Below are 23,402 nucleotides of genomic sequence, written 5' to 3' on the forward strand. Positions count from 1 at the left end.
AAAATCTCAAAATAAATGTGGGGTGGATGGCAGGAGGAGGAGGGGGTCTCGGAAATTGGGGGCAGGTGTGGCGATCGAAACAACGCTAGCCACAAACACACGATTCCGCCCATTCTAGAGCGGACTGGACATAAACATGCTCGCACATCTACTTGTCGGCTGCGTTTTGTCGGCCGGCCGGTAGCGAGGTGATTCTTTAAGAGCTCTGAGAACCCAAACTTGTGGCCGCCCCGCAGCTGAGCTGAAGTGGAGCTGGGAGCGGCCCAGACGACCCGAGGCTGCCAGCTGACCACCTTCCTCCCTACAGATCGCTGGAGCCAAGCTCAGCGGGGGAGAAGCCAAGCTCGCAGGTGGGTGCCGGGGCTAAGGGCGGAAGCCAGGTTCCCACAGAGGCCTCCGCGCCCAGGCGGCTGCAGCGGCGGCGCCCGGGGACCGGAGGCCTGACACCCGGACGCGCCCCCCTCTCTGGACAACCGGCTGCAGAAGTAAAGGGCCAGCATCCCGCCACGGCTATGCTTCCCGCGGGATAATCTCGGGAGAAGGTCCTGGAAGAGGTTCGCAGGTCGATTTTCCGAGGGAAAGGGCGAGGTGGGGAGGGAGCGCCCCTGACCCTCCCCGCCCTCCCTTCTCCCGCTCACCGGGCATCAACAGCGTCGGGGCTGCCCTGCAGAAACTTAGGCGAGGTTGTAGTGTCGCCCTCCGCCGCATGGGGGCAGCATCGCCTGCTGGCTCGACGGTAGCGGCCCGCGCGCCTCTCTTGGCGAAGGCAGGCAGAGGCGGGCCTGCGGCGTCCTCTTTCATTGGCCGGGCGGGGGCGCTGCCATGTTGGAGGAAGCGGTGCCTTCTGTGTGGTGGAAACGCCGTGGCTTCACCGTTAGCGTCGGGGAGCGCAGCCTCCTACCTTTCCTCCTCGCTCGAGTGTCGGTGCTGAGAGGCGGCGGTCGGCGGGATGGAGAGAAGTAAGATGAACCTGCCCAGGGGGCCGGACTCGCTCTGCTTCGACAAGGACGAGTTCATGAAGGTGCACGCCTGGGCTCTGCTCCCTGGAGCCGGGCCGTGGGTGGCCTGCCCTCCTTGGCCCTCCGGGGCCTCTCCTCGGGCTTCTCCTGCGGGCTTCCTGGGCTGTCCCCGCCCCGGACGGGTCCTCGGCGGGGACCTCACTGCACTTCGCAGTGAGTCTCTTGGCCTCGGGTGGGCTAGGTGCAGCCTGGAGAAAGCACTCCTGTGAAATCGTGCACATTGAATGAAAAGGCCTGAAAGTTCAGGGCAAGTGGTTTTGAGCTAAACGTAAAAGCCCCGGACCCGTAGGACCCGCCTCTGGTACCGTGCGGCACAGTCAGACCGCCGCTCCCCCGGCCTGACAGAAGCCTCCCAGTGCCTTGTGCCTAGAAGCTGAGCGACTGTGCGTTGAACACGTCTCTGAACACACGTACTTACCAGGAATCTGGTCAAACAGGCACTTAACCTAACGTTTATGCCTGACTTTCGTCTTAAGCTCCCGGAATGGGAAATCTGAAAGACTGTACTGTCCTTACTGGTTCTGGTCCAGTACTACAAAGCATACCAAGCTCCTTTTCTAAAGTTGCCCTACTTCTCTTGGTGAGGTCAGCCTGAAGCTGGCAGCAGATAACTGTAGGACATAAACTTACAGAATAGAAATTTAAACTGAAAAGACTTTACTGACAGGAAAGGTTCATCAGACATAGCCTTGAAAATGTCCCAAGGTTTGAATCAGAGCCAGGAGGAGCTTTATCTGTTTTCTGTATCCCTCTGGGTCTGTACTTAAACTATCAAAACGTATATGTTTAATTTCTAAGGATTGGGATTTAGTAGCTGGTTTCAGTGTTAAAAAGTTTTGGCTCTGTAGGTACCTAAAATTCTGAAAAGAGTTTGAATTTCTTACTTTTTTATGGCTTCAAGTCATAATATGTTTTTTTCTTTTTTGGGTTAACCAGCTAGTTCCTTTTTGATACCTGCATTCAGATCACATCTCCCAAACTCTGGCTTTAAAAGTGCTTATGTCTGGATCCTCTGCGGTGTGGCCATATCATTTTTAATATGTAGGGATGCCTAGACGAAGGTATTTTGTACTCTTGTTCTTGTATGGTGATGTTAAGCCACTGTAATAAAAGGTGTAAAGTGAATGGAGTGTCTGAAGGAGAGCACAGAGTGAATTCCCGGATCCAGAAACCTTTTGTTAACGAAGGACACGTGATGAGGAGAGAGGTCATTGGAAGAAGAAAAGGCACACACACAGACTTAAAGAACCTCAAAGCACGGAAGTCTCTTTAGCTTGTCTGTCTTTGGACTTCGTCAGGCTTTCTTTGGGCCTAACACTAGCATTTTCTCGCACTTCCTTGCCCTGCCATCTTTCTCACTCTGAGCTGACAGAATGCCTTTGGTCAAAGCAGCTTCGGAAAATAGAAATCTCAAAATAGCAGTTCTAAAGTAGGACTTAGAGGTAGGAAGAGAGCAAACTGGGAAAGTGGCTAGAATGCCAGCAATTCCATATTCTTTCAAGGCTCTGACATTTCTGAATATAATGTACAATTTGTAGTGTTAATGAACGTGACCCCTTCATACATAGAAGGAAAATACATGGAACAGCTGTTCTGTGTAAAGTGGTATTGATCTTCTATGTGGGAGCTGGAGATAAAGGTTATATGCAATTTGTGTTTCCGTCAGAGAGATGTTTTGTTAAGTTACAGTTCCGAGGCAGAAATGAGTGGAGAGCTTGCTGTCGGGGTTGTATTTCTACATAGGTGTCTTGTTTGGCACATTTTGGAATGAGACTGAGATAGTAGAAAGGTAGATGGGGTGGGGCTGCGGTTGCACCTTGGACACTGCATACATTGAGGGGTCCACGTTGATGCAGTCTTCACGGTAGAGCTGCAGTCAGGTTTACAGCAGGAAGTTGCATGGTCATATCTGTTGAGTTCGAGCTGACTGGTGGCAGGAGACTACTTAAAAAGTCATGTTTATGAGATCTAATGATAAATAGAAGGGGAAAGGTATGCAAAAGAGGTATATGATCAAAGTGCAGGAATGGCAGATGGGGAAGGGTCACCTGGGGCAGAGGCACTGGCAACATCATACTTTTTTTCGGCTTAGAAATATGAAAATCCTTTGGGTTGACAGCCAAATAATAGATGAGCAGGACATAAGGTATTGGTAGTAGGGGAGAAAGTGGCATGACAGATAAATTAGACCGTTTACATGGGTGTGCTATTGACATCACATGTAGCCTTCCTCTTCCATCTCAACATATGACTTCATCTCCAGTTTTACAGAAAAATTAGCAGCCATCCCACGTGACCTCCTCCATCCTGCTGATCATGAGCCCATTCTTGTATTTGTCCCCTTCTCCTCCTTGCCTGGTACGGGGAGGGGCTCTCCTTCCTCCTCGGGTTCAGTCTCCACTCTGGCTTGGAGTCCATGCCCTCCCGCCCTTCCAGGAGGCTGCGAGGATCCTCTCCCCTGCACTCCTTCCCATCATGCGCTAATGTTTGATTCTCTCCCACTTGACTGCCCCACCTCTAGGTATTGCCCTGTCACTGTCGCGCATCACAGCCAGTGCTCAGCGGTTGACTTGACTTTCCCACCTTTCACCCTTCAGGCCCTGTCGTTCCACTAAAGAGTTCTTACCAAAACTGTTTCTAAGTCAGCGCACCCGACCTTTCTCTGTCTCCTTACTCGACATCGCAGTAGACCAAATGCTCTGCATTGCTTCCTGTCTTTCTTCTACCTCTCTGATGTGTCTCCTGTGCAAAGTCATGCTCCTGGTAGCCACTAAATGCTAATTATGGGCTCAGCCCCGTGTTCCTTTCTTTCCCAGATGACCTTTTGTGCAGCTTCATGACCACCTATCAGCAGGTCAGGCAGATTCCTGTCTCTGGCCCACACACCTCCTGAGCACCAGTTCTGTGTATCGGACTTGCTGACCTTTCTTCTTGGATGTGTCTGTGGCCCCTCAGACTCATCAGGTTCAAGACGGAATTCATGAGCACCTCCTCCACTGAAAACCACCTTTCTTATTCTATTGCCTCTCTCAGTAAACACTTCATCCGTTTAGCCTGGAGTCGGGAAACCAGAAGTCAACTCCTACTCTGTCACCTTTCCAAAATCTAGTCTGTCACACCAAGTCCTGTGGATTTTGCTTCCTAAACCTCTTGAGTCCATATACATCTTTCCATCACTTCTCGTACCTTTGCAGTGCGCCCTTGCCATCACACCGTAGAAGCTTCTCACCCAGTCTCCATGCACCTTCCTTGTCTTTCTGGCCCCTGGTCTACACTGCAGGCAAGCCACTCTTGTCAGAATGCGGATGTGATCTTGTATGTACCAGGTGACTGGTCAGTCCACCAGCTCTTGAAAAACCATTTTCCCATGCACTCGAACGTATTTCAAAGAGAATCAGTCCCCCATGGGGTAGTTTTTCTTGGTAGACAGTTTGTTTCTGTGCTGAGCCAGTCTGCCTCCTTCGAACTTCTCTGTGTCAGTTCCTCTCTGGAACTTGTGGCTTCGTTGGCACCCCAGGTAGGCACATGATGACCTTTTCCATGAGAAGTGAAGGCAGGAGCCCTCTGGACGGTGAATGTATGTACCCTCATGTTCCATAGGTAAAAGAACCGTGTGTGGGGGTGGGGGGGGTAAGTCCTTGCGGCTCCTCCCTGTTCTAATTGGGTGAACTGGGAATTTTGAGACAGGCAGCAGGTCCTGTGTGTCCTTGTTTGCAGGGAGCATGCATTCTGATGGACAAAACGGAAAAGGGGAAGAATGAGCAGCTGCTCATATCTGTTTGTACTGTGCTGGCTGATTAGCTGTGACCTGCAGATGTGGGTCCCATCCTCGGCTCTGCTCTCTGCCTGCTTATGTCTGACTTGGGGCAAATCACTCGCCTCCGGCCTTCTGTTTGCTTGTTAGTATAATGAGGTGGTGCTTATCTATGTGATCTTTGCCGGCTCTTCTGAAAAGACTCCAGTCCCTCCTGGCTTGCAGATAAGGAAACTGAGGCCTGAGGTGTGATGACTTCCTTTAAAGCCACACAGCTAGTTGGGGCCAATCACAGGCCAGATCTCCTGACCCCCACGCATCAGTCCTTGGAAATCCTACTGTAATATGTTCCTTTCCAGAGGCCACAGGTGGGAACTGAGGGAAGTGGGACAATCAGAACATTAAGAATAGCCCAGAAGATGGCACAATGTCTGCATGCCTTGGCACCTGCATTTCACCAATAGGGCCACCTCTTACCTTAGAAGAAGTTCCCACAGGGCTGGTGATCTGGATGCCTGGCCTGGAGCTTAGCTACGGTAAATGGGACCAGAGGGAAGTGATGGCTGTTTGAGGTGGACTTTGTTGACGGCGGCTGGAGATAGCAGCTGACAGAGGAGGAAGAGGGAAGAGTGACAGACGGCAGATAGCCACAGGCCCGCAGGTCAGCCACTGTTGCCCAGGGTCACCCATCCCCAGGAGCCGTCTTCGTATCACAGGAGCTGAGTGCTTACCCTGTGGGTTCTTAGTTCGATGTCACGTCTTGATGACAAGATTCCATTCTCTTCCGCATCAGTTTGAGACAGACATCGTGATGAAATTCTAATTAGCCAAATATGGAATGTAAGCCTGGAACTCATTTTATAGAGAAATTTTCTTATGTGAACTACTTTCCCTGATGATAGAGGAGTTGTGACGATGTAACATCAGATATAGTTTATCTGATTGGCACTTGTAAGAAGGGTTCCCGGCAAAAAAGAACTGTTTTTTTGTTGTTGTTGTCCTCCCTTTTGATCTTTTCCATTCCTTTTTTTTTTTTTTTTTTTTTTTGTCTTGTGAGCGGTCATCTGATTTATAAAAAGATGCAACAAAAAGTAAAATGGTACAAGATAATCAGTTTCAAAACATTAAAAAATGAGTGTCTTTAGCCATAGCTCAGAACAGAGGAACTGGGTAAGGAGAATTGCTTGTATGAACTGGCAACAGGAAAAGTTGGTAAAGGAGAGCTGAGGAACTCTATTAAGACATAGGAGTGAGGGGCTCCATCATCATCTGGCATTCGCTCAGTGTCGTCTATATGGTTAGAGATGTCCATGATGGGAACTCCAGCAATCTTCTGGGTCTGGGTCAGCTGATGCCACAGTGTAACACTCTGAATTACTTCCGTACTGAGCAGTCATCTGCATAGTTTGTCTTGTGTGTACGTGGTAATCGTTTGAGTCTTGGCTCTTTCGCTATCCTTAGAGCCTCTTGATACTTTCACCCCGGTTTCTCAGTTTCAGCCATTACACAGTCAGTTGTACAACTGGTACACTTGGCACACATCCCGTCCATCATTGACCGGTCAAGTTTGGCCTAAATAGAAAAGTTGATAAAGTCGGTACCAACCAGGATGTGGTAAGTCAGCCCAGCTGTGTGTTTATATTGGAAAAAGCAGGAGGGATGTTGGGGGACTTCTCTTTCCTTGAGTGCATGGGATCCTTCTTTTCTTTCTTTTTAGGTTTTAATCTGTTCTTCTCTCGGAGAAGGATCTCAGAGCTAAGCATTTGCTTCCCGGTCACATACTTTCTTGCTTTCTCTTGCTTCCCCATGTTCACATCATGCCCATTTCTCCTTGCTTTTGATTTTCTAATTCACTCTTTGTAGTACCATAAAACTTATTTAAATAAAATGTTGGCCTACTAAGTTATTATTAGTAAGCTCTTTGTTCAAAATTTGAGAGCAAGAAGTATTATGTAAATATATCTTTTTGTTATTTAACTAGTCTTACAACATTTAGCATCAAATTTCTTGAAACATTTAAACAAATTAATCACAAACTGGGACTTGGGCTCTTTATTTCTTTTTTTTTTTAAGTAATCTCTATACCCAACATGGGACTTGAACTCACAACCCTGAGATCAAGACCTGCACGCTCCAGTGACTGAACGAGCCAGGTGCCCTTTGGGCTTTTTGTTTTTCAGTTCCTCAGGTGAGGGGCTGCCTTAGTGGCTCAGAGGTTTAAGCTTCTGCCTTCAGCTCAGGTCATGGTCTCAGGGTCCTGGGATCGAGCCCTGCATGGGACACTCTGCTCAGCATGGAGCATGATTCCCTCCCTCTCTGCCTACTTGTGATCTCTCTCTCTGTGTCAAATAAATAAATAAAATCTTAAAAAAAAAAGTTCCTTAAGTGATTCTAATGTGTGACCAGTGTTGAGAACTCTAGCACTGGATAATTCCTTTAAATAGCTCAAGAAATTAATTTTGAAAAGCGAACTAAAAGCCTACATAGATTATGATTGGTGTTAAATTGAGGGGAAAAAAGAGATAAAGAGAAGAAATCAGCTGGAACAGAGTGTAATTAGGTACTCAAATATTTGTTAGATGGATAAATACATTTACGGAATGTAGGGTTTTTTTTTTTTGTCTCTTCATAAATATGTCAAATGGGTATATAAATTCAAGAAAGGAGTTTGATATAAAATTGATGAAAATGTTAGAACAGAAGTTTTTTAGAATTTCAGTGTTACTATTTCATGATGATTTTAAGATGATCTCTCTGTAGATGGTGGGAAGATCTTGTTAGCATATGTTTTTAATTTCTCAAGCTTGAATAATTTAGTCACTGAACAAAGATTTAGAATGAGTTTTGGGAGACACAAGTCCTAGATTATGTCCCCACCTAGCTGGGTCAGAGATTTGAGAGCAGGGCTGGAGGGAAGAGCTCCAAGGACATTTTTGTATACATGCTGATACCTTGGGCGGGAACACTCTTCCCACACTTCCTGTGGCTAGCTCCTTTGTGTCATTTGGATCTCAACTCATTGTTCTATATTTGCTGGTTCATCCAAGTTAAAATACATCCCATTTGTCACTCAGACCTTTACTGTGTCCTGTTTTCTTTTTAGCTGTGATCACTATTCATTAATCACCATTTGATCACTGTTCATTAATATAATGTTTGTTTACATATTTATTTTCTCATTTCTGCATTAGAATATCTGCTCCTTAAAAGCAGAGACCTTGTCTTTTCTTTTCATGACTATGTCCCCAGGTCTTAGAGCAGAGCTGGAGTTGCTTTATAAATATTTGAGGAATATTTATGGGATATACAGGGACATTTATTCATCTCTGTTGTCCATTGTTTTCAAGAATGGTTGGAAACACACACATACGTGAGCTCACACAATCTTTCTATGTCTTTCAACCCCTCTGTAGTGTGCAGATTAGTGCTTAACTATTTTGGTTTTTTGTCTCGATGAAATGGGACATGTTTCAGGGCAGAGCTCATAAATTTCATATGCCCTCTTAGTACTTCTCATCTTTACAGAGTGATGGTTCTGGGGATTCTGCTTCTCGTGGAGATAGTATATAGTGATTTTATAAGTCCATGTATCTGGGAAGGAGTGTTTTACTTCTTGGCAGTTTAGAGAACTTCAATCTTTCCAAATTCCATGTAATTTTCATAGCATTAAAGCTACTAATTTCAGATTATTGGTAAGTTTTAAATGATTAATTCCCAGGTTACTTTGAATTAGTCTTTGTTTGCCATCCCTGATTGCAGCTAGTTAGTAAAGTAGCTAAACTATTAAACTCTACTTGGTTTTAATTTTGAGTGATGTCACTGCTTCTCTCATGGTTAATGGTTCTTAATTACCTGCAGCTTGTCTGGTTTGCTCATTTATTTTCCTGTGTTCCAACACCTCTTGTGATCTCCCAACTTCTGGCCTTTTGGGGGATTTGTACTTGAACTGGGTTGAGATAGGAAATACCCCTGAGTACAAAGAGAAGATATTTTTCTTCTAACTTCACTATCTCCTATTATTAATGTATTACATTGTTGTGGTACATGTGTTACAACTGATGAACCAGCATTGATACAGTATTAATTAAAATCCATGGTTTACATTAGGGTTCACTCCTCTTTCTATAGTTCTGTGGGTTTTGACAAATGTATAATGTTATTTACCTACTGTTGGTATCTTACAGCCTAGTTTCATTGCCTTGAAAACCCCTGTACCTCATCTATTTGTTTCTTCTCCTCTCTCTGCACCCTCCTCGCTCACCCCTCAGCCCGGGATCTTTTGACTGTCTAAAGTTTTACCTTTTCAGAGGCACCTGGCTGGCTTAGTTGCTAGGGCACCTGACTCTTGATCTCGGGGTTGTGAGTTCTAGCCACCACATTGGGCATAGAGATGACCTAAAAAATAAATAAAAATAAAAATGTTGGTTAATTTTTACCTTTTCCAGAATGCCATAGAGTTGGAATCATATAGTATTTAGCCTTTGAGACTGGTCTTTCACTTAGCAATATGCATTTAAGGTTCTTCGAAGTCTTGTGGCTTAATAATTCATCTTTTAATTGTCAAATAATCCGTTGTGTGGGTGTGGCACAGTGTACCTGTTCACCTACTGAAGGAGATTGGATTGCTTCCAAGTTTTGGCACTTCAGAGAATAAAGCTGCTGTAAACATCCGTGTGCAGGTTTTTGTGTGGACACTAGTTTTAAGCTCTTTTGGGTAAATACAAAGGAGCACAATTACTGATCTTATAGTGAGAATGTGTTTAGTTCTGTGAGAAACTGCCAAGCTGTCTCACATAGTGCCTCCCATTTTGCATTCTGACCAAACAGTGAATGAGAGTTCGGTTGTCCCACATCCTTGCTAGCATTTGGTATTACTAGTGCTTTGGATTTTTTATATTCTACGTGATATGTAATAGTACCTTGTTTAAATTTGCAATTTCTTAATGACATACAAAGTTGAGCATCTTTTCAGATCCTTTTTTTTTCTTATTTAAAGATTCTATTTATTTATTAACAGCACAAGCACACGGAGAGGTAGCAGCAGGCAGCGGGAGAGGGAAAAAAGCAGGCTCCTCTCTACCGGGGGCCCAGTGTGGGGTTCAGTCCCAGGACCTGAGCTAAAGGCAGATGCTTAACTGACTGGGTTTCCTAGCCACCGCTCTTTTCACATTTTTAAATTAGGTTTGATTTCTTGTTGCTACTAAGACATCTTTATATTACATTTCTTATTTTAAGTCCTTTACCATGGGTGTGTTTTGCAAATATTTTCTCTACTCTGTGACTGGTCTTTTCATTCTCTCTCTCTCTCTCTTTTTTTTTTTTTAAGATTTTATTTATTTGTCAGAGAGAGAGCGAGCGAGAGTGAGCACAGGCAGACAGTGGAAGGCAGAGTCAGCGGGTGAAGCTGGCTCCCTGCGGAGCAAGGATCCCGAAGTGGGACTCGATCACAGGACGCTGGGATCATGACCTGAGCCGAAGGCAGCTGCTTAACCAACTGAGCCACCCAGGCGTCCCGTCTTTTCATTCTCTTAACAGTGTCTTTTACAGAGAAGTTTAATTTTAACAAAGTCCCTCTCATCAATTTTTTTCTTTCGTAGATCATGCTTTTGGTTTTATATCTGAAAAGTCATTGCCAAATCCAAGGATCCCTACATTTTTTCTTATGTCATCTTTAAGAAGTTTTGCATTTTACGTTTAGGTTTTGTGAAAGGTGTGAAAAGTTTGTTTTTATTCTTTTCATTTGTTTGTTTTGTCTTATCAATGTCCCATTGTTCGGTTCCATTTGTTGAAGACTGTCCTTGCCATTGAGTAGCCTTTTGCCTGTGTGTGTGGATGTTTTTCTGGGCTCTCCACTCTGTTCCAAGCACCTGTCTCTTTTGCCAGGCACCTTCTGTCTTAATCACTATAGCTTTAATAGTAAGTCTTGAGATTGGGTGGTGGCAATCCTCAATTTCCTTTTTTTCCCCGCTCTTTAATATTTTGTTGACTACTCTGGGACTCTTGGTTTTCCAGTTTTCCATCCAAATTTTAGAGTCAACATGTTGGTATCCACAGAATAACTTCCTGGCATTTTGATTGGGATTGCATTGAGTCTGTCGATCAGTTTGGGAAGAACTGACCTCTTAACACTATTGAGTGTTCTTACCCAAGATTATGGACTTTCTTTCCACTTCACATCTTACCTTGCTTGTTATCTTTCATCAGAATTTTATACTTTTTCTCATATAGATCTTGTGCATATTTCGTTAGATTTGCACCTAAGTATTAATTTTTTTTTGGTATGCTAATGTAAATGGTCTTGTGTTTTTAACTTCAAATTCCACTTGTACATTGCTGGTATATATGAAAGCAATTGACTTTTTAAATTTTTTAATTAAAATTCAATCTCGTTAACATATAGTGTACTTTTAGTTTCATGGTTAGAATTTCGTGATTCATTGGTTGCATACAACACCCAGAGCTCATCCCAACAAGTGCCCTCCTTAATACCCCTCACCCAGTTACCCCAACTTTCCCCTCTCCAGTAACCCTCAGTTTGTTTCCTGTAGTTAAGTCTCTTGTGATTTACCTCCCTGTCTGTTTCTATTTTTCCTTCCCTTCTCCTATATTCATCTGTTGTTTCTTAAGTTCCACATGTGACTGAAACTATATGGTATTTGTCTTCCTCTACTTCCATCCATGTCCTTGCAAATGGCAAGATTTTGTTCTTTTTGATGGCTGAGTAATGTGTGTGTGTGTGTGTGTGTGTGTGTGTATGTATACCACATCTTCTTTATCCATTCATCTGTTGATGGACATCTGGGCTCTTTCAATAGTTTGACTATAAACATCGGGGTGCTTTTGCCCCTTCAAATCACTTTGTATCCTTTGCATAAACATCTAATAAGGCAATTGCTAAGTCGTTGGGTTGTTACATTTTTAACTTTTTGAGGAGCCTCCATACTGTTTTCCAGAGTTGCATTCCCACCAACACTGTAGGAGGCTTCCCCTTTCTCCACATCCTCGCCAACATCTGTTGTTTCCTGACTTGTTAATTTTAGCCATTTTGACTGATGTAAGGTGGTGTCTCATTGTGGTTTTGATTTGTATTTCCCTGATGCTGAGTGATGTGGAGCCCTTTTTCATGTGTCTGTTGGCCATTTGGATGTCTTCTTTGGTCTGTTCATGTCTTCTGTCCATTTCTTGACTGGATTTTGTTTGTTTGTTTGTTTTTTGGATGTTGAGTTTGATAAATTCTTTATAAATTTTGAATACTGGCCCTTTGTCTGATACATCATTGGAAAGCAATTGACTTCTGTATTTTAACTGTGTATTGTGCAGACTTGCTATAATCACTTGACTAGTTTCAGGAGGGTGTGGGGTGTGAAGTCTTTGTATTTTCTGTAGACAGTCATGTCATCTGTGAACAAAGTTTTATTCTTTCCCAGGTTGTATACCTTTTGTTTCCTTTTCTTACCTTATTTCATTAGTTTGGCCTTCCAGTATAGTATTGAATAGTAGTAGTAGGTGGGACATCCTTGCCTTGATTCCCTGTCTTCTATTTTCTCAGTATTAATATCATGTTAGCTGTGGATTTTTGGAGACATTCTTTATCAAGTTGAGGAAGTCCTCCTATTCCTAGTTTCCTGAGGGTTAATAATGAAGAGGTGTGGATTTTGTTAAATTTTTTTTCCCTCCCTTCATTGATATGATCATGTGATTTTTTTTCTGTTGATATGATGGATCACATTGATTTTCTAATGTTGAACATCTTCTAATGTTGCATACCTGGAATAAATCCTACATGAACCTGGTGTATAATTTTTTAATATAGTGTTTGCTTTTATTTGCTAATTTTTGTTGAAGATTTTTGTGTCTGTGTTCATGAGAGATACTAGTTTGTAGTTTCTTTTCTTGTAGTATTGGTTTTGGTGTCAAGGTAATAATGATCTCCTAGAATGATTTAGGAAGTATTCCTTCTAGTTTTACTTTCTGGAAGAGATTTTAGAGAATTGTGTAGTATTCCATAAATGTTTGGTTGAATTTACAGTGATTGGGATTGTTAGCAGTAGCCCTCCCTTCTTTCATCTGATATTAGTAATTTATGTCTTCTACCTTTTTTTCTTTGTTTGCCTGGCTAAGGGTGTATCTGTTTTATTGATGTTTTCAAAGAAACAGACTTGGGGTTTATTGATTAAAAAAAAAATTCCTGGTTTTAATTACATTAATTTCTGCTCTAATTTTTTTTTTCTACTTCCTTTATGGTTTTTTTTTTAATGATTTTATTTGACACAGAGAGAGTCAGTGAGAGAGGGAATACAGGCAGGAGGAATGGGAGTCAGAGAACCAGCCTCCCTGAGCAGGAAGCTCTGATGCAGGGTGCTGTCCCAGGGCCCTAGGACCATGTCCTGAGCCAAAGGCAGATGATTAACCAACTGAACCACCAAGGAGCCCCTCCTTACTTTAGATTTGATTTTGTTGTTGTTGCCTAAAATGGAAGCTTAGATTATTGACTTTAATCTTTTTTTTTTCTAATATTTGCATTCAGTACTGTATTTTCCCTTTAAGCAGCATTCCACACATTTTGCTACATTGTATTTTGTTGAGACTGGTCTCCTGTCATTTAGAAGTGTGTCATTTAATCTCCATGTATTTTGGACTTCTTCAGCTATCTTCTGTTACTGATTTTTAATTCCATTGCGGTCTGAGAACATACTTGGTATAATTTTTATTTTTAAAAATTTGTTGTGTTTTGTGGCCCAGAATTATTCTGTCTTGATGAGTGTTCCATGTGAGCTTAAGAAGAATGTGTGTTGCACTATTACTGGGCGAAATTGTCTGTGTACATCTGTTGTACAGTAATTGATGGTGGTGTTAAGTGTGCCATGTCTGGACTGAATGTCCACATTTGTCAGATCCTTGTTGCCCTGCTGCTGGATCGGCCCATTAATGATGGAGAAGTGTTGAAGTCACCAGCTGTGATAATGGAATTGTTTATTTCTCCCTGCAGTTCTGTTAGGTTGTGTCTCACCTGTGTTGATCAGGCACACATACGTTAAGGATAATTGTGTCTTCTTGGTCAGTCGATTTCTTTATCATTATGTAATGCTGCTCTTTATGCCTGATAATTTTCCTTCTCTGAAATCTGCTTTGTCTGAAATTCATGTAGCTATGCCATTGTTCCTGTGATTAGTGTTACTTTGGATTTTTTTTAATGTATCCTAGCATTTAACTTGTTGATATTTAAGTTGTTTCATTTTTCATCAAAATATAATTCACAAAGCATAATAGTTGCCATTTTAAAGTGTACTCTTCTCTGGTTTTTAGTATATTTACTGTGTATATGGTACATACGTCACTTCTGTCTAATTCCAGAATGCTTCCATCACCCGAAAAATAAACCTCTTAGTTCCAATTCTCCCCTCCCCTTATTCCCTGGCAATCATGAATCTACTTTCTGTTTTTATGGATTTGCCTTTTCTGGAACATCTCATATCAGTGGAATTGTATAACACGTGACCTTTTGTGTCTGGCTTCCTTTAACCTGAGAGTAAAATGTTTTCAGACTTCACTCGTGTTGTAGCATGTAACAGTTTATTCCTTTTTATGGTTGTGTAAGAGGCTCTTCCACATTTTATGTATCCATTCATCAGTTGATGGACGTTGGGTATATACTCTTTTGGCTGTTACGAGCAGCGCTGCTGTGCACATTCATGTACAGGTTGTGGCAGGAACATCTGTTGTCAGTTCTGTCGGTGTCATACCCCTAGACGTAGAACTGCTGGGTAATTGTACGTGTGTAACTTCTTGAGGAGCTACCGAGCTGTTTGCTGCCTTAGCCACACTATTTTACATTCTCACCGACAATACAGGAGGGTTCCAGCTTCTCCGCCTTCTTGCCAGCACTTTTCTTCTTCTTTTTTTTTCTCTTTTTCTTTTTCTTATTTTACCATAGTTGTCCTAGTGGGTGTGACGTGGCATCTGCATGTGCTTTTGATTCGCATTTCCCTAATGACTAAGGATGTCGAACATCCCGACATGTGCTCCTGACCGTCTGTGTATCATCTTTGGAGAAATGTCTATTCAGAAGTCTTTGGCTTGTTTTTAAATTAGGTTATTTGTCTTTTTGTTGTTGAGTTCTAAGAGTATATTTGCATATTCTGGTTATTAGGTCCTTGTCAGACAAATGATTTGCAGATACTCTCTCCCATTCTGTGGGTTGTCTTTTCACGTTCTCCGTAGTGTCCTTTGACACACGAAAGTTTTTATTTTGATCAAGTTCAGCTTATCTAATATTTCTTATTGCTTGGTGTATCGTGTCTAAGAAAGCTTTTCCCGATCCAAAGTCATACAGATTTTCACCTGTTTTCTCTGAGTGTTACAGTTTTTACTCTTACATTTAAATCTTTGATCCATTTTGAGTTATATTTTTGTGTATGTGTGATGTTGCTGTTCCAAGTTCATTCTTTTGCATGTAGATATTCACTTGTCCCAGTAGTAGGCACTCGAAAAGACTGTTTTTCCCCCCATTAAATGGTCTTGGCATCCTTGTGAAAAATCAGTTGACCATAAATGTATGGATTGTAAATACTATCTTTTGAATACTTGGGAAATCTACACTATAAAGTCAAACCATTCCTAAAGTAGTAAAACCATTCTGGGTTAAGTGAAATGGGTCTCTATTATGGCACTGTGAGTTTGGGTTTGCTTTTCACAGCAAACGCTGCCTAACCCAGTATTCACAGATGTTCTGAGTTATTTAGTCATGTGTTATGCAACTTTTGTTTATCTGAGAACAAATGCATAAATGGTAAGTTGAGTACTAATATTACCTAATAGCATTTGTTCACTGAGGCTAAGTTATATGATTCATTTATTTATTTATTTATTTAAGATTTTATTTGAGAGTGAGAGAGTGCGGGAGCAGGAGGAAGGGACAGAGGGAGAAGCAGGCTCCTTGCTCAGCAGAGCGCCTGATGTGGAACTCAAACCCAAGAGACTGGGATCATGACCTGAGCCAAAGGCAGATGCTTAACCACATAGGCACCCCAGTTATACAATTTAGAATGCCATCATGAAGTTCAAGAACTTCAACAATGTGTAACTGAGGCAGGGAAAGTGATCGACCTAAAGGTATACAGTTGGTGAGTAGGATGGCCAGGATTATGAACCGAGACCCCCTCCCGTGATGTACTACATAACTATGATGTAAGGTCTGAAATGGTCTCAGGAGAGAAAGGTCCAGGCTAATTTGGTCACCAGTGTAAGGAGCAGGTGGCTCTCTGTAGATGACTGTGAAATTACGGTTTGGTATGAAGTCCTTCTCTCTGACACTAGCAGGGTCAGTCTTTGGTTGATTAACTAAAAAAGTCAGTTTAAACAAGTACTCTTAGGGAATGGTACATACAGTTTTTAGCATTTAATTGTAAAAAATATATGTACATTTATTCTCCATTGAAACAGTGCCAGGTGTTTTCTCTGGAAACTGGCCTGCAGATTAGATTTCTGAGTTATCACAGCACTTGGGTTGCTCAATAGGTTAGGCATCTACCTTCAGTTCAGGTCATGACCTCGGGGTCCTGGGATGGAGTCCCGCATTGGACTCCCTGTTCAGCGGGGAATCTCCTCCCATTGCCCCTTTCCCTGCTCATACTGTCTGTCTGTGTCTCAAATAAATAAAAAGAATCTTTAAAAAAAGCTTTCTATGTTGTCTTTTTTTGCATTCAGTTTCAGTTTCTTTAACTGAATTGAGTGAGAATCCTGTGATCACTCCCTCCCTGCCTGGTACTTGGTCATCTCACCCATACCTAACTTAGCAAAAATTTTCTTATTGATTTCTTTGTATCAAATCTTTCCAAAGTAGCTGTGTTAGTTTTCAAAAGAACAGTGACTTTTTTTTTTTGCAGTTATATTTTGTTGGCTTACATAGTGTTTAATGAAAAGTAAGTGTAGGTGTCCTTAACTAGTTTGGGAATCATCACATTTGATTCTTGCTGACTAAACAGGTCATGGAGTAGCAGAGTCACAGGGGAATTAGATAGTAATTTATTGCCTCTAAGCATATAAGCCTACCGGGGTATCACAGTATTGTAAAGGGGAAACACAGGATAGCTAATCCTGTGAGACCAATACTTGGAAATAGGTTATGAAAGATTTGGAACATTTGTTCAATGGGACACTCAGCATGCACATAAAATATTAATAGAAATGTATGTGTTTTATGTAAAGACATTCAAGTTATATTTTTAGATGGGAAATTTTTTTTAATAGAATGGGTTTTTATTTTTTTATTTTTTTATTCTTTTTTTAAGATTTTATTTATTTATTTGACAGAGAGAGAGAGGTCACAAGGAGGCAGAGAGACAGGCAGAGAGAGGGGGGAAAGTAGGCTCCCAGCTGAGCAGAGAGCCTGATGTGAGGCTTGATCTCAGGACCCTGAGATATGACCTGAGCTGAAGGCAGAGGCTTAACCCACTGAGCCACCCAGGTGCCCCTAGATGGGAAATAGTTTAGAAGAGCATGAATATTTGTGTGTGTGTGTACACACATACATAGAGAAGGTCTGGGGTTTCCATTCAAGATGGAAAAAACCCTACAACTAGCTGAGTGACTCCTACACATTAGGTGAGTAAGGAAAAAAACCTATGTTGAAGTAAGAATCAGTCTTGCCATAAACCCCACCCCTGGTACAGTGACCTGGGATTGGGAGGGTACTCAAAACCCCAGGCTTCTCCCTGAGGAGCAAAGGGTTTGAGCCCCACTTCTGGCACCCCAACTTCCAAGACGTACATCTAAGAGACAAGACCCCAAAACATCCAGCTTTGAAAGCCATCAGAGCTTGCACCCATGAGACCCACAAGGCTATAGCAAACTGAGAAACAGTTCTTAAAGCAGTCGCGCGAGTAGACTGACCCACCCTGGAACTCAGCACAGAAGCAGCAGACTGAAATGGGTTCAGATTTCTGTGAAAGAGGCTCATTTGCTTATCTTAAAGCCCTGAGGGGCAGGCATCTAATTTAACATGGATCTTGGAGCCTAGTAAGGTATTCTCCAAAGATGGAGCTGATGGGTACCATCTTTGAGCTGTCCCTCTACCTCGCTTCTGCTTTCTGGTATCTCCTGGAAAGGAGCTTGAATGCTCGTATGATGCCCTGAGGTTTGCAGTTGCTACCCAGGGTATACCTCTAGATCACCTGGCTCTAGCGGCCAGCAAGACTCACACTCACGGTAGTGAGTATCACAGTATTTACAACAACCAAGACTTGGAAATAACTAAAGTGTCCACCAACGGGGTGAATGGATAAAGAAAATGTGTGTGTATACGATGGAATATTGCTCAACCATAAAAAGAAGGAAGTCTTGCCATTTGCAACAACATGGATGAACCTTGAGGATATTGTGCTGAGTGGAATAAGTCAGACAGAGAAAGAGAAATACTGTATGATCTCCCTCACATGTGGAATCTAAAAAACAAAACAAAATGAAGTCATAGAGAACAGATTGGTGGTTGCCAGAGGCGAGGTTATGGAGGAAATAGATGAAGGGGTCCAGTGGTATAGACTTCCAGTTAATAAGATAAGCCTTGGGGATGTAATGTACATCATAGTGACTGTAGTAAATAATACTGTGTATTATTGTATATTAATTTTATTATTTTTTATTAGAAATATGTATTATTAGCCCCAGGGTTACAGGTCTGTGAATTGTCAGGCTTACACACTTCCCAGCACTCACCGTAGTACATACCTTCCCCAATGTCCACAACCCCACCACCCTCTCCCTACACCCCTCCCCGCAGCAACCCTCAGTTTGTTTTGTGAGATTAAGAGTCTCTTATGGTTTGTCTCCCTCCCAATCCAATCTTTTTTTTTTAAAGATTTTATTTATTTATTGGACAGACAGAAATCACAAGTAGGCAGAGAGGCAGGCAGAGAGAGAGGAGGAAGCAGGATCCCTGTTGAGCAGAGAGCCCGATGTGGGGCTCAATTCCAGGACCCTGTGATCATGACCTGAGCCGAAGGCAGAGGCTTTAACCCACTGAGCCACCCAGGTGCCCCCCTCCGAATCCAATCTTGTTTCATTTTTCCTTACCTACCCCCACACCCCCCACTTTGCCTCTCAAATTCCTCATATCAGGGAGATTGTATGATAATTGTCTTTCTCTGATTATTTCACTCAGCATACCCTCTAGTTCCATCCACGTCATTGCACATGGCAAGATTTCATTTCTTTTGATGGCTGCATATTATATATATATATATATATATATACATATATATATATATATATTTATTTATTTTAAGATTTTACTTATTTATTTGACAGAGATCACAAGTAGGAAGAGAGGCAGGCAGAGAGAGAGGAGGAAACAGGCTCCCTGCTGAGGAGAGAGTGAAAGACCCTTTCCCCAAAGTGTCAATGAATTAACCGCTCTTTTGCTTTTCTGTAACTGCTTGGCTTTTAGGATATAATTAATTAACTGCTCTTTTGCCTTTCTGTAACCGCTTGGCTCCCCCAACACAATGATAGCTGGTAGTTTCATAATAACTGTTTCTTAGCAAGATATGGCATTCCCTGCAAATAGCCTTCTCATAAAATATGGCCTAATACCTGACCACATAGGCAGGGGGCCGCATAGTCACATTAGACACGTAGGCAGGGGGCTGCATAGTCACGTTAGTCACGTAGGCAGGGGGCTGCACAGTCACGTAGACAGGATATCTTTCTGCTGAGTAATAAGGTCTAACTTCCCCTCTTTGTTTCCCCTTCCTGCCTTTTTGTTCACACGCAGGGGGTCTTCCAAAGCCAATCCACTAACACCAAGTATGCCCTTTTTCAAATGTTCAAATTGTCAGCCAATTGGCCCCGTCCCATCTGGGACTTGTATGTACCTGTCTATAAAAATCCTGCACCACCCCAGCCTGGTGTGCTCAGCTAGCAGGAGCTGCTGACCACCCGCAGGCGCCCGCGTTACAATAAAGAACCTCTTGCTCTTTGCATCCTGTGGCAGTGTTGAATTCTTGGGTAAGGGGATCCGCGGGTCTTTCAAGAGCCTGATGTGGGGCTCGATCCAAGGACCCTGGAATCATGACCTGAGCCAAAGGCAGAGGCCTTAAGTCACTGAGCTACCTAGGTGCCGTATATTATTATATATTTAAAGTTGCTAAAGCTTAAGAGTTCTTAGCACAAGAAAAAAATGTGTATGTTTGGTGATGGATGTTAACTAGTCTTAGGGTGATCATTTCACAACAGATAAAAATATGGAATTTTTATGTTGTACGCCTGAAACTAGCATGTGTCCATTATATGTCAGTTTCTTTAAAAAGTAATTGATATTTTATTTTTTTAAAAACTATTTATTTATTAGACAGAGATCACAAGTAGGCAGAGAGGCAGGCAGAGAGAGAGACAGGGAAGCAGGCTCCCTGCTGAGCAGAAAGCCCAATGTGGGCTTGAACCCATAACCCTGGGATCATGACCTGAGCTAATGACAGAGGCCTTAACCCACTGAACCAGCCAGGCACCCCAAAAGTAATTTATATTTTAAAGAGAAAGACTATGGCACCTGGGTGGCTCAGTCAGTTAAGCGTCTGCCTTCGGTTGAGATCTTGATTTCACGGTCTTGGAATGAACCCTGGCATCAGGCTCCCAGCTCAGCAGAGAGCCGGCTTCTCCCTCTGCCCCTCCTCCCACTTGTTCTCTCCATCTCTCTCTCTCAAATAAATAAAATCTTTAAAAAAAAAAAAGTAAAGAGAAAGACCAAAACAAAGTCTGGAAGGATGTGAATCGCTGTGTTAAATAGCGAAGAAAAATAAACATTAACAATGCTTAACTGCAGAGCATTCGAGAGTGGGTGATTTTTTTTTTTCTCTCTTACATATGTATTTCTTGGTTGGTTGAAAGTTTGACAGTGAACATTTGTTACTTTTAAAATTAAGAAGAAAAAGCTGTTTCTATTTTGAGAAGAGCCTCTTTGAAATGTATAATTAAAAGAAATAAAATGCCTGTAGAGTTAGGCAACAGGAGAGAATGGTCTTGGTGAGGGGTCCCCTTTCCCATAATCTTAGGAAGTGAGCAGACCCCCTGATGTCCTGTGTGTGTTCCCCTGCAGTAATACGGCCTCTTATTCTTTCTCTGATCTTATTTTTCTATGTAAAATGTGGTATCAGTGCAATCATTTTTTCTTTCTGGTTTGATTTTCAGGAAGATTTCGATGTCGATCACTTTGTGTCTGACTGTAGGAAGCGTGTCCAGCTGGAGGAACTAAGAGGATATCTGGAACTCTACTATAAACTTCTTAAAATAGCCATGGTCGAGCTCATCAACAAGGATTATGCAGATTTTGTCAACCTTTCCACAAACTTGGTAAACCTGAAATTCACAAGTCCTACACACACACACACACACACACACACACACACACACACACACCTTTCTCTCTCCTTCATATTTATTAAAAGGGCAGAGTTTTTAGATGTCTGGGCGGAGTCTTCAGTTGATTACCCCACCAACCCCACCAGAAACTTGAAGAAATCACCAATTTCATTAATAAAAGAACTAAACTTTTTGGAATACATTTTTTTGTTTTAGTTTTTATTCATTTAAGGTTGCTCTAGTTTGATTATGTTTCAAATTCATTAGTCAACAGTGAAAAGTAAAGGATAATAATACCCAAGGGGTTGTTTTATTAGTTGCTAAGTGATTACCCTGAAGTCTTCCTTGATTTAGACTAATTTGTAGGAGCAAATGTCCACCACTCTTACAATGTTTAATTTACTCCCAGGTATATCTGTTAGCCAGAGCTAGGTTGAGGGAACATTGGCCAATATTGATATTTAAAAATTTGGTTTTATAAAAATATAAGAATGATTTGCAGTGAGCTTATCAATTGTTTGTAAAAGCCATTTAGAAATGTTGAATTTTGTTACTTGGCAGAAAAGTCTCCTTGTTGATGCTTCATTTTGTTTTAAATCTGTTTGTCTAGAGAAGCACAGAAAGTTGCAGCTCCGTGGGAATTTCAAGAAGCATTAAAATTAATGATGCACATTTGCTTTTGGGAAATATACCACTAAGATAAATATCCCAATAGGATTAAAAACCTAGAAAATTTTACTTCTGTTTAATTTCTATTTTTCTCAAGGCTTATAATAATGTTTAAGAGAGACGTAGCCCGTCAGACTTTCACATCAGCTGGCTGAGTATCATCAATTACAGACAGAGAACTGTACACCTTCTGTGAAAATTTTTCACATTCATTTAAAATGTCATCTAAAGGCAAATTGTTCTTAAGGAAACTTTCGTTTCTCATGACTTCCCTTATTTTTATAGTTCCATGTATTTCAACAGATTTTTTTCATATTCTATGAACATTAATGGCCAAATAACACTTCTGTTGTTTAGCTAGTTATGTAGCAAAATACGGTTGTGCCAAAAAAATAACTTAAATCTGGTACTGCTTTGATCGTTAAATAGATACGTCACTATTACTCCTTATCGTGATGTGTTTGTGCCAACCTGGTTTTGCCTTTAGGTTGGCATGAACAAAGCCCTCAATGAACTTTCTGTGGCTTTGGGACAGTTACGAGAAGTTCTGGTAAGTCCCCAATTAATGAAAACAGTCTGCTGTGATGCCTGTTGTCCTCGTCGGCTTTTCTCTAAGAACTCTTTTCATCTGTTAGTTTGGTGGTACTGGTGGTTGTATTTTAACGGTTCATGATTATAATATTCACCTTCAGAAGATTTGTAAATGATTTTGTTTTTGCATATGCTAAAAACCTAAAAAAACATGTTCGATTTGAAGAAGACATATTCTCAGAGTAGTCAACCTTAAAATGTCAGGGGAGAGGAAGCATATTTCCAAATTCAACTTATTAATGCCACTTTGGTCATATGTAAGTGGTTTCTAACTTATGAATGACTTGTATTTTAACAGTTTGTAATCTTGTAAATATCCCCCCCACCCCATGTAATCTACATGTGGTGAGGTTCCTGGGCTGATCTACAAAAACTGTGTAATCCCTAATGGAACTGAAGGACAATATAAATAAAATGTAATACTTAATAAATGTTACATTTGCATGTTCTCTCAGAAAAATCTCTGTTGTGGGAATGGGACTCCCCACCTCTAAGCCATTGGGAATAGGAACTCCACCTGGGTGAACAGTGGAGGGGCAGTTGTGGCATCACTTCTAACAGAAAACTGTGCTGCCCTGTCTCCCCCCCCTGCCCCCCCCCCGTCTGTGTCTGGTGCCCTGACTTATGGCCTCTGTCCATTCTGATGCCCTGTCGTAAACTTGTCATAAACGACACCATCCTTCCTTGTGTGTCTCCTCTAGCTTGAGTGGCCTCGTGTGTCCCTCCCCTAAGACAGTGCCTGCATCCTAGAGAGAATATAAGGAGAACATAATTTAAGGGAAGACACAGTACATGGTTAGAACCAAGAAAAATGCGGAGTAATGGAAATATCAGTGCTGAGAAGCCTAGGGGAGGGGCAGGCAGGAAAGAGTTCGTGAAACAGGTAAAAATCTTGAGTTGTGCCTTGAGGTAGCCAATACTTTCCATGGTTTATGTCTCATTTGAATTTTACAAAATCTTGTTAAAGGTACTTTTCCTTGGAATGGAAGGGATTTTCATGGTCCGCTGTTGGATTC

The 23,402-nt window shown here is 42.0% G+C and overlaps 1 protein-coding gene across 3 annotated transcripts in view; it reads left to right on the forward strand.

Moving 5' to 3' along the window:
• The first annotated feature begins 810 nt into the window (after window positions 1-810).
• The window catches only part of LOC131817971 (conserved oligomeric Golgi complex subunit 2-like), a 32,072-nt gene continuing 9,480 nt past the window's right edge, over window positions 811-23,402 (forward strand). For 2 of the 3 annotated variants that reach the window (XR_009348647.1, XM_059151924.1), the window contains exons 1-2: window positions 811-1,021; window positions 20,956-21,117. Coding sequence is in view for 2 of the 3 variants with exons in the window: in XM_059151924.1 (XP_059007907.1) it covers window positions 950-1,021; window positions 20,956-21,117 (234 nt within the window). In the remaining variant the exon portion in view is untranslated. Of the gene's footprint in view, window positions 1,022-20,955; window positions 21,118-22,282; window positions 22,346-23,402 lie in introns of all 3 variants that reach the window. The other variant, XM_059151923.1, reaches the window with a different exon arrangement.

This window comes from Mustela lutreola, chromosome 16, assembly GCF_030435805.1.
Source record: "Mustela lutreola isolate mMusLut2 chromosome 16, mMusLut2.pri, whole genome shotgun sequence".
NCBI classification, from domain to species: Eukaryota; Metazoa; Chordata; class Mammalia; order Carnivora; family Mustelidae; genus Mustela; species Mustela lutreola.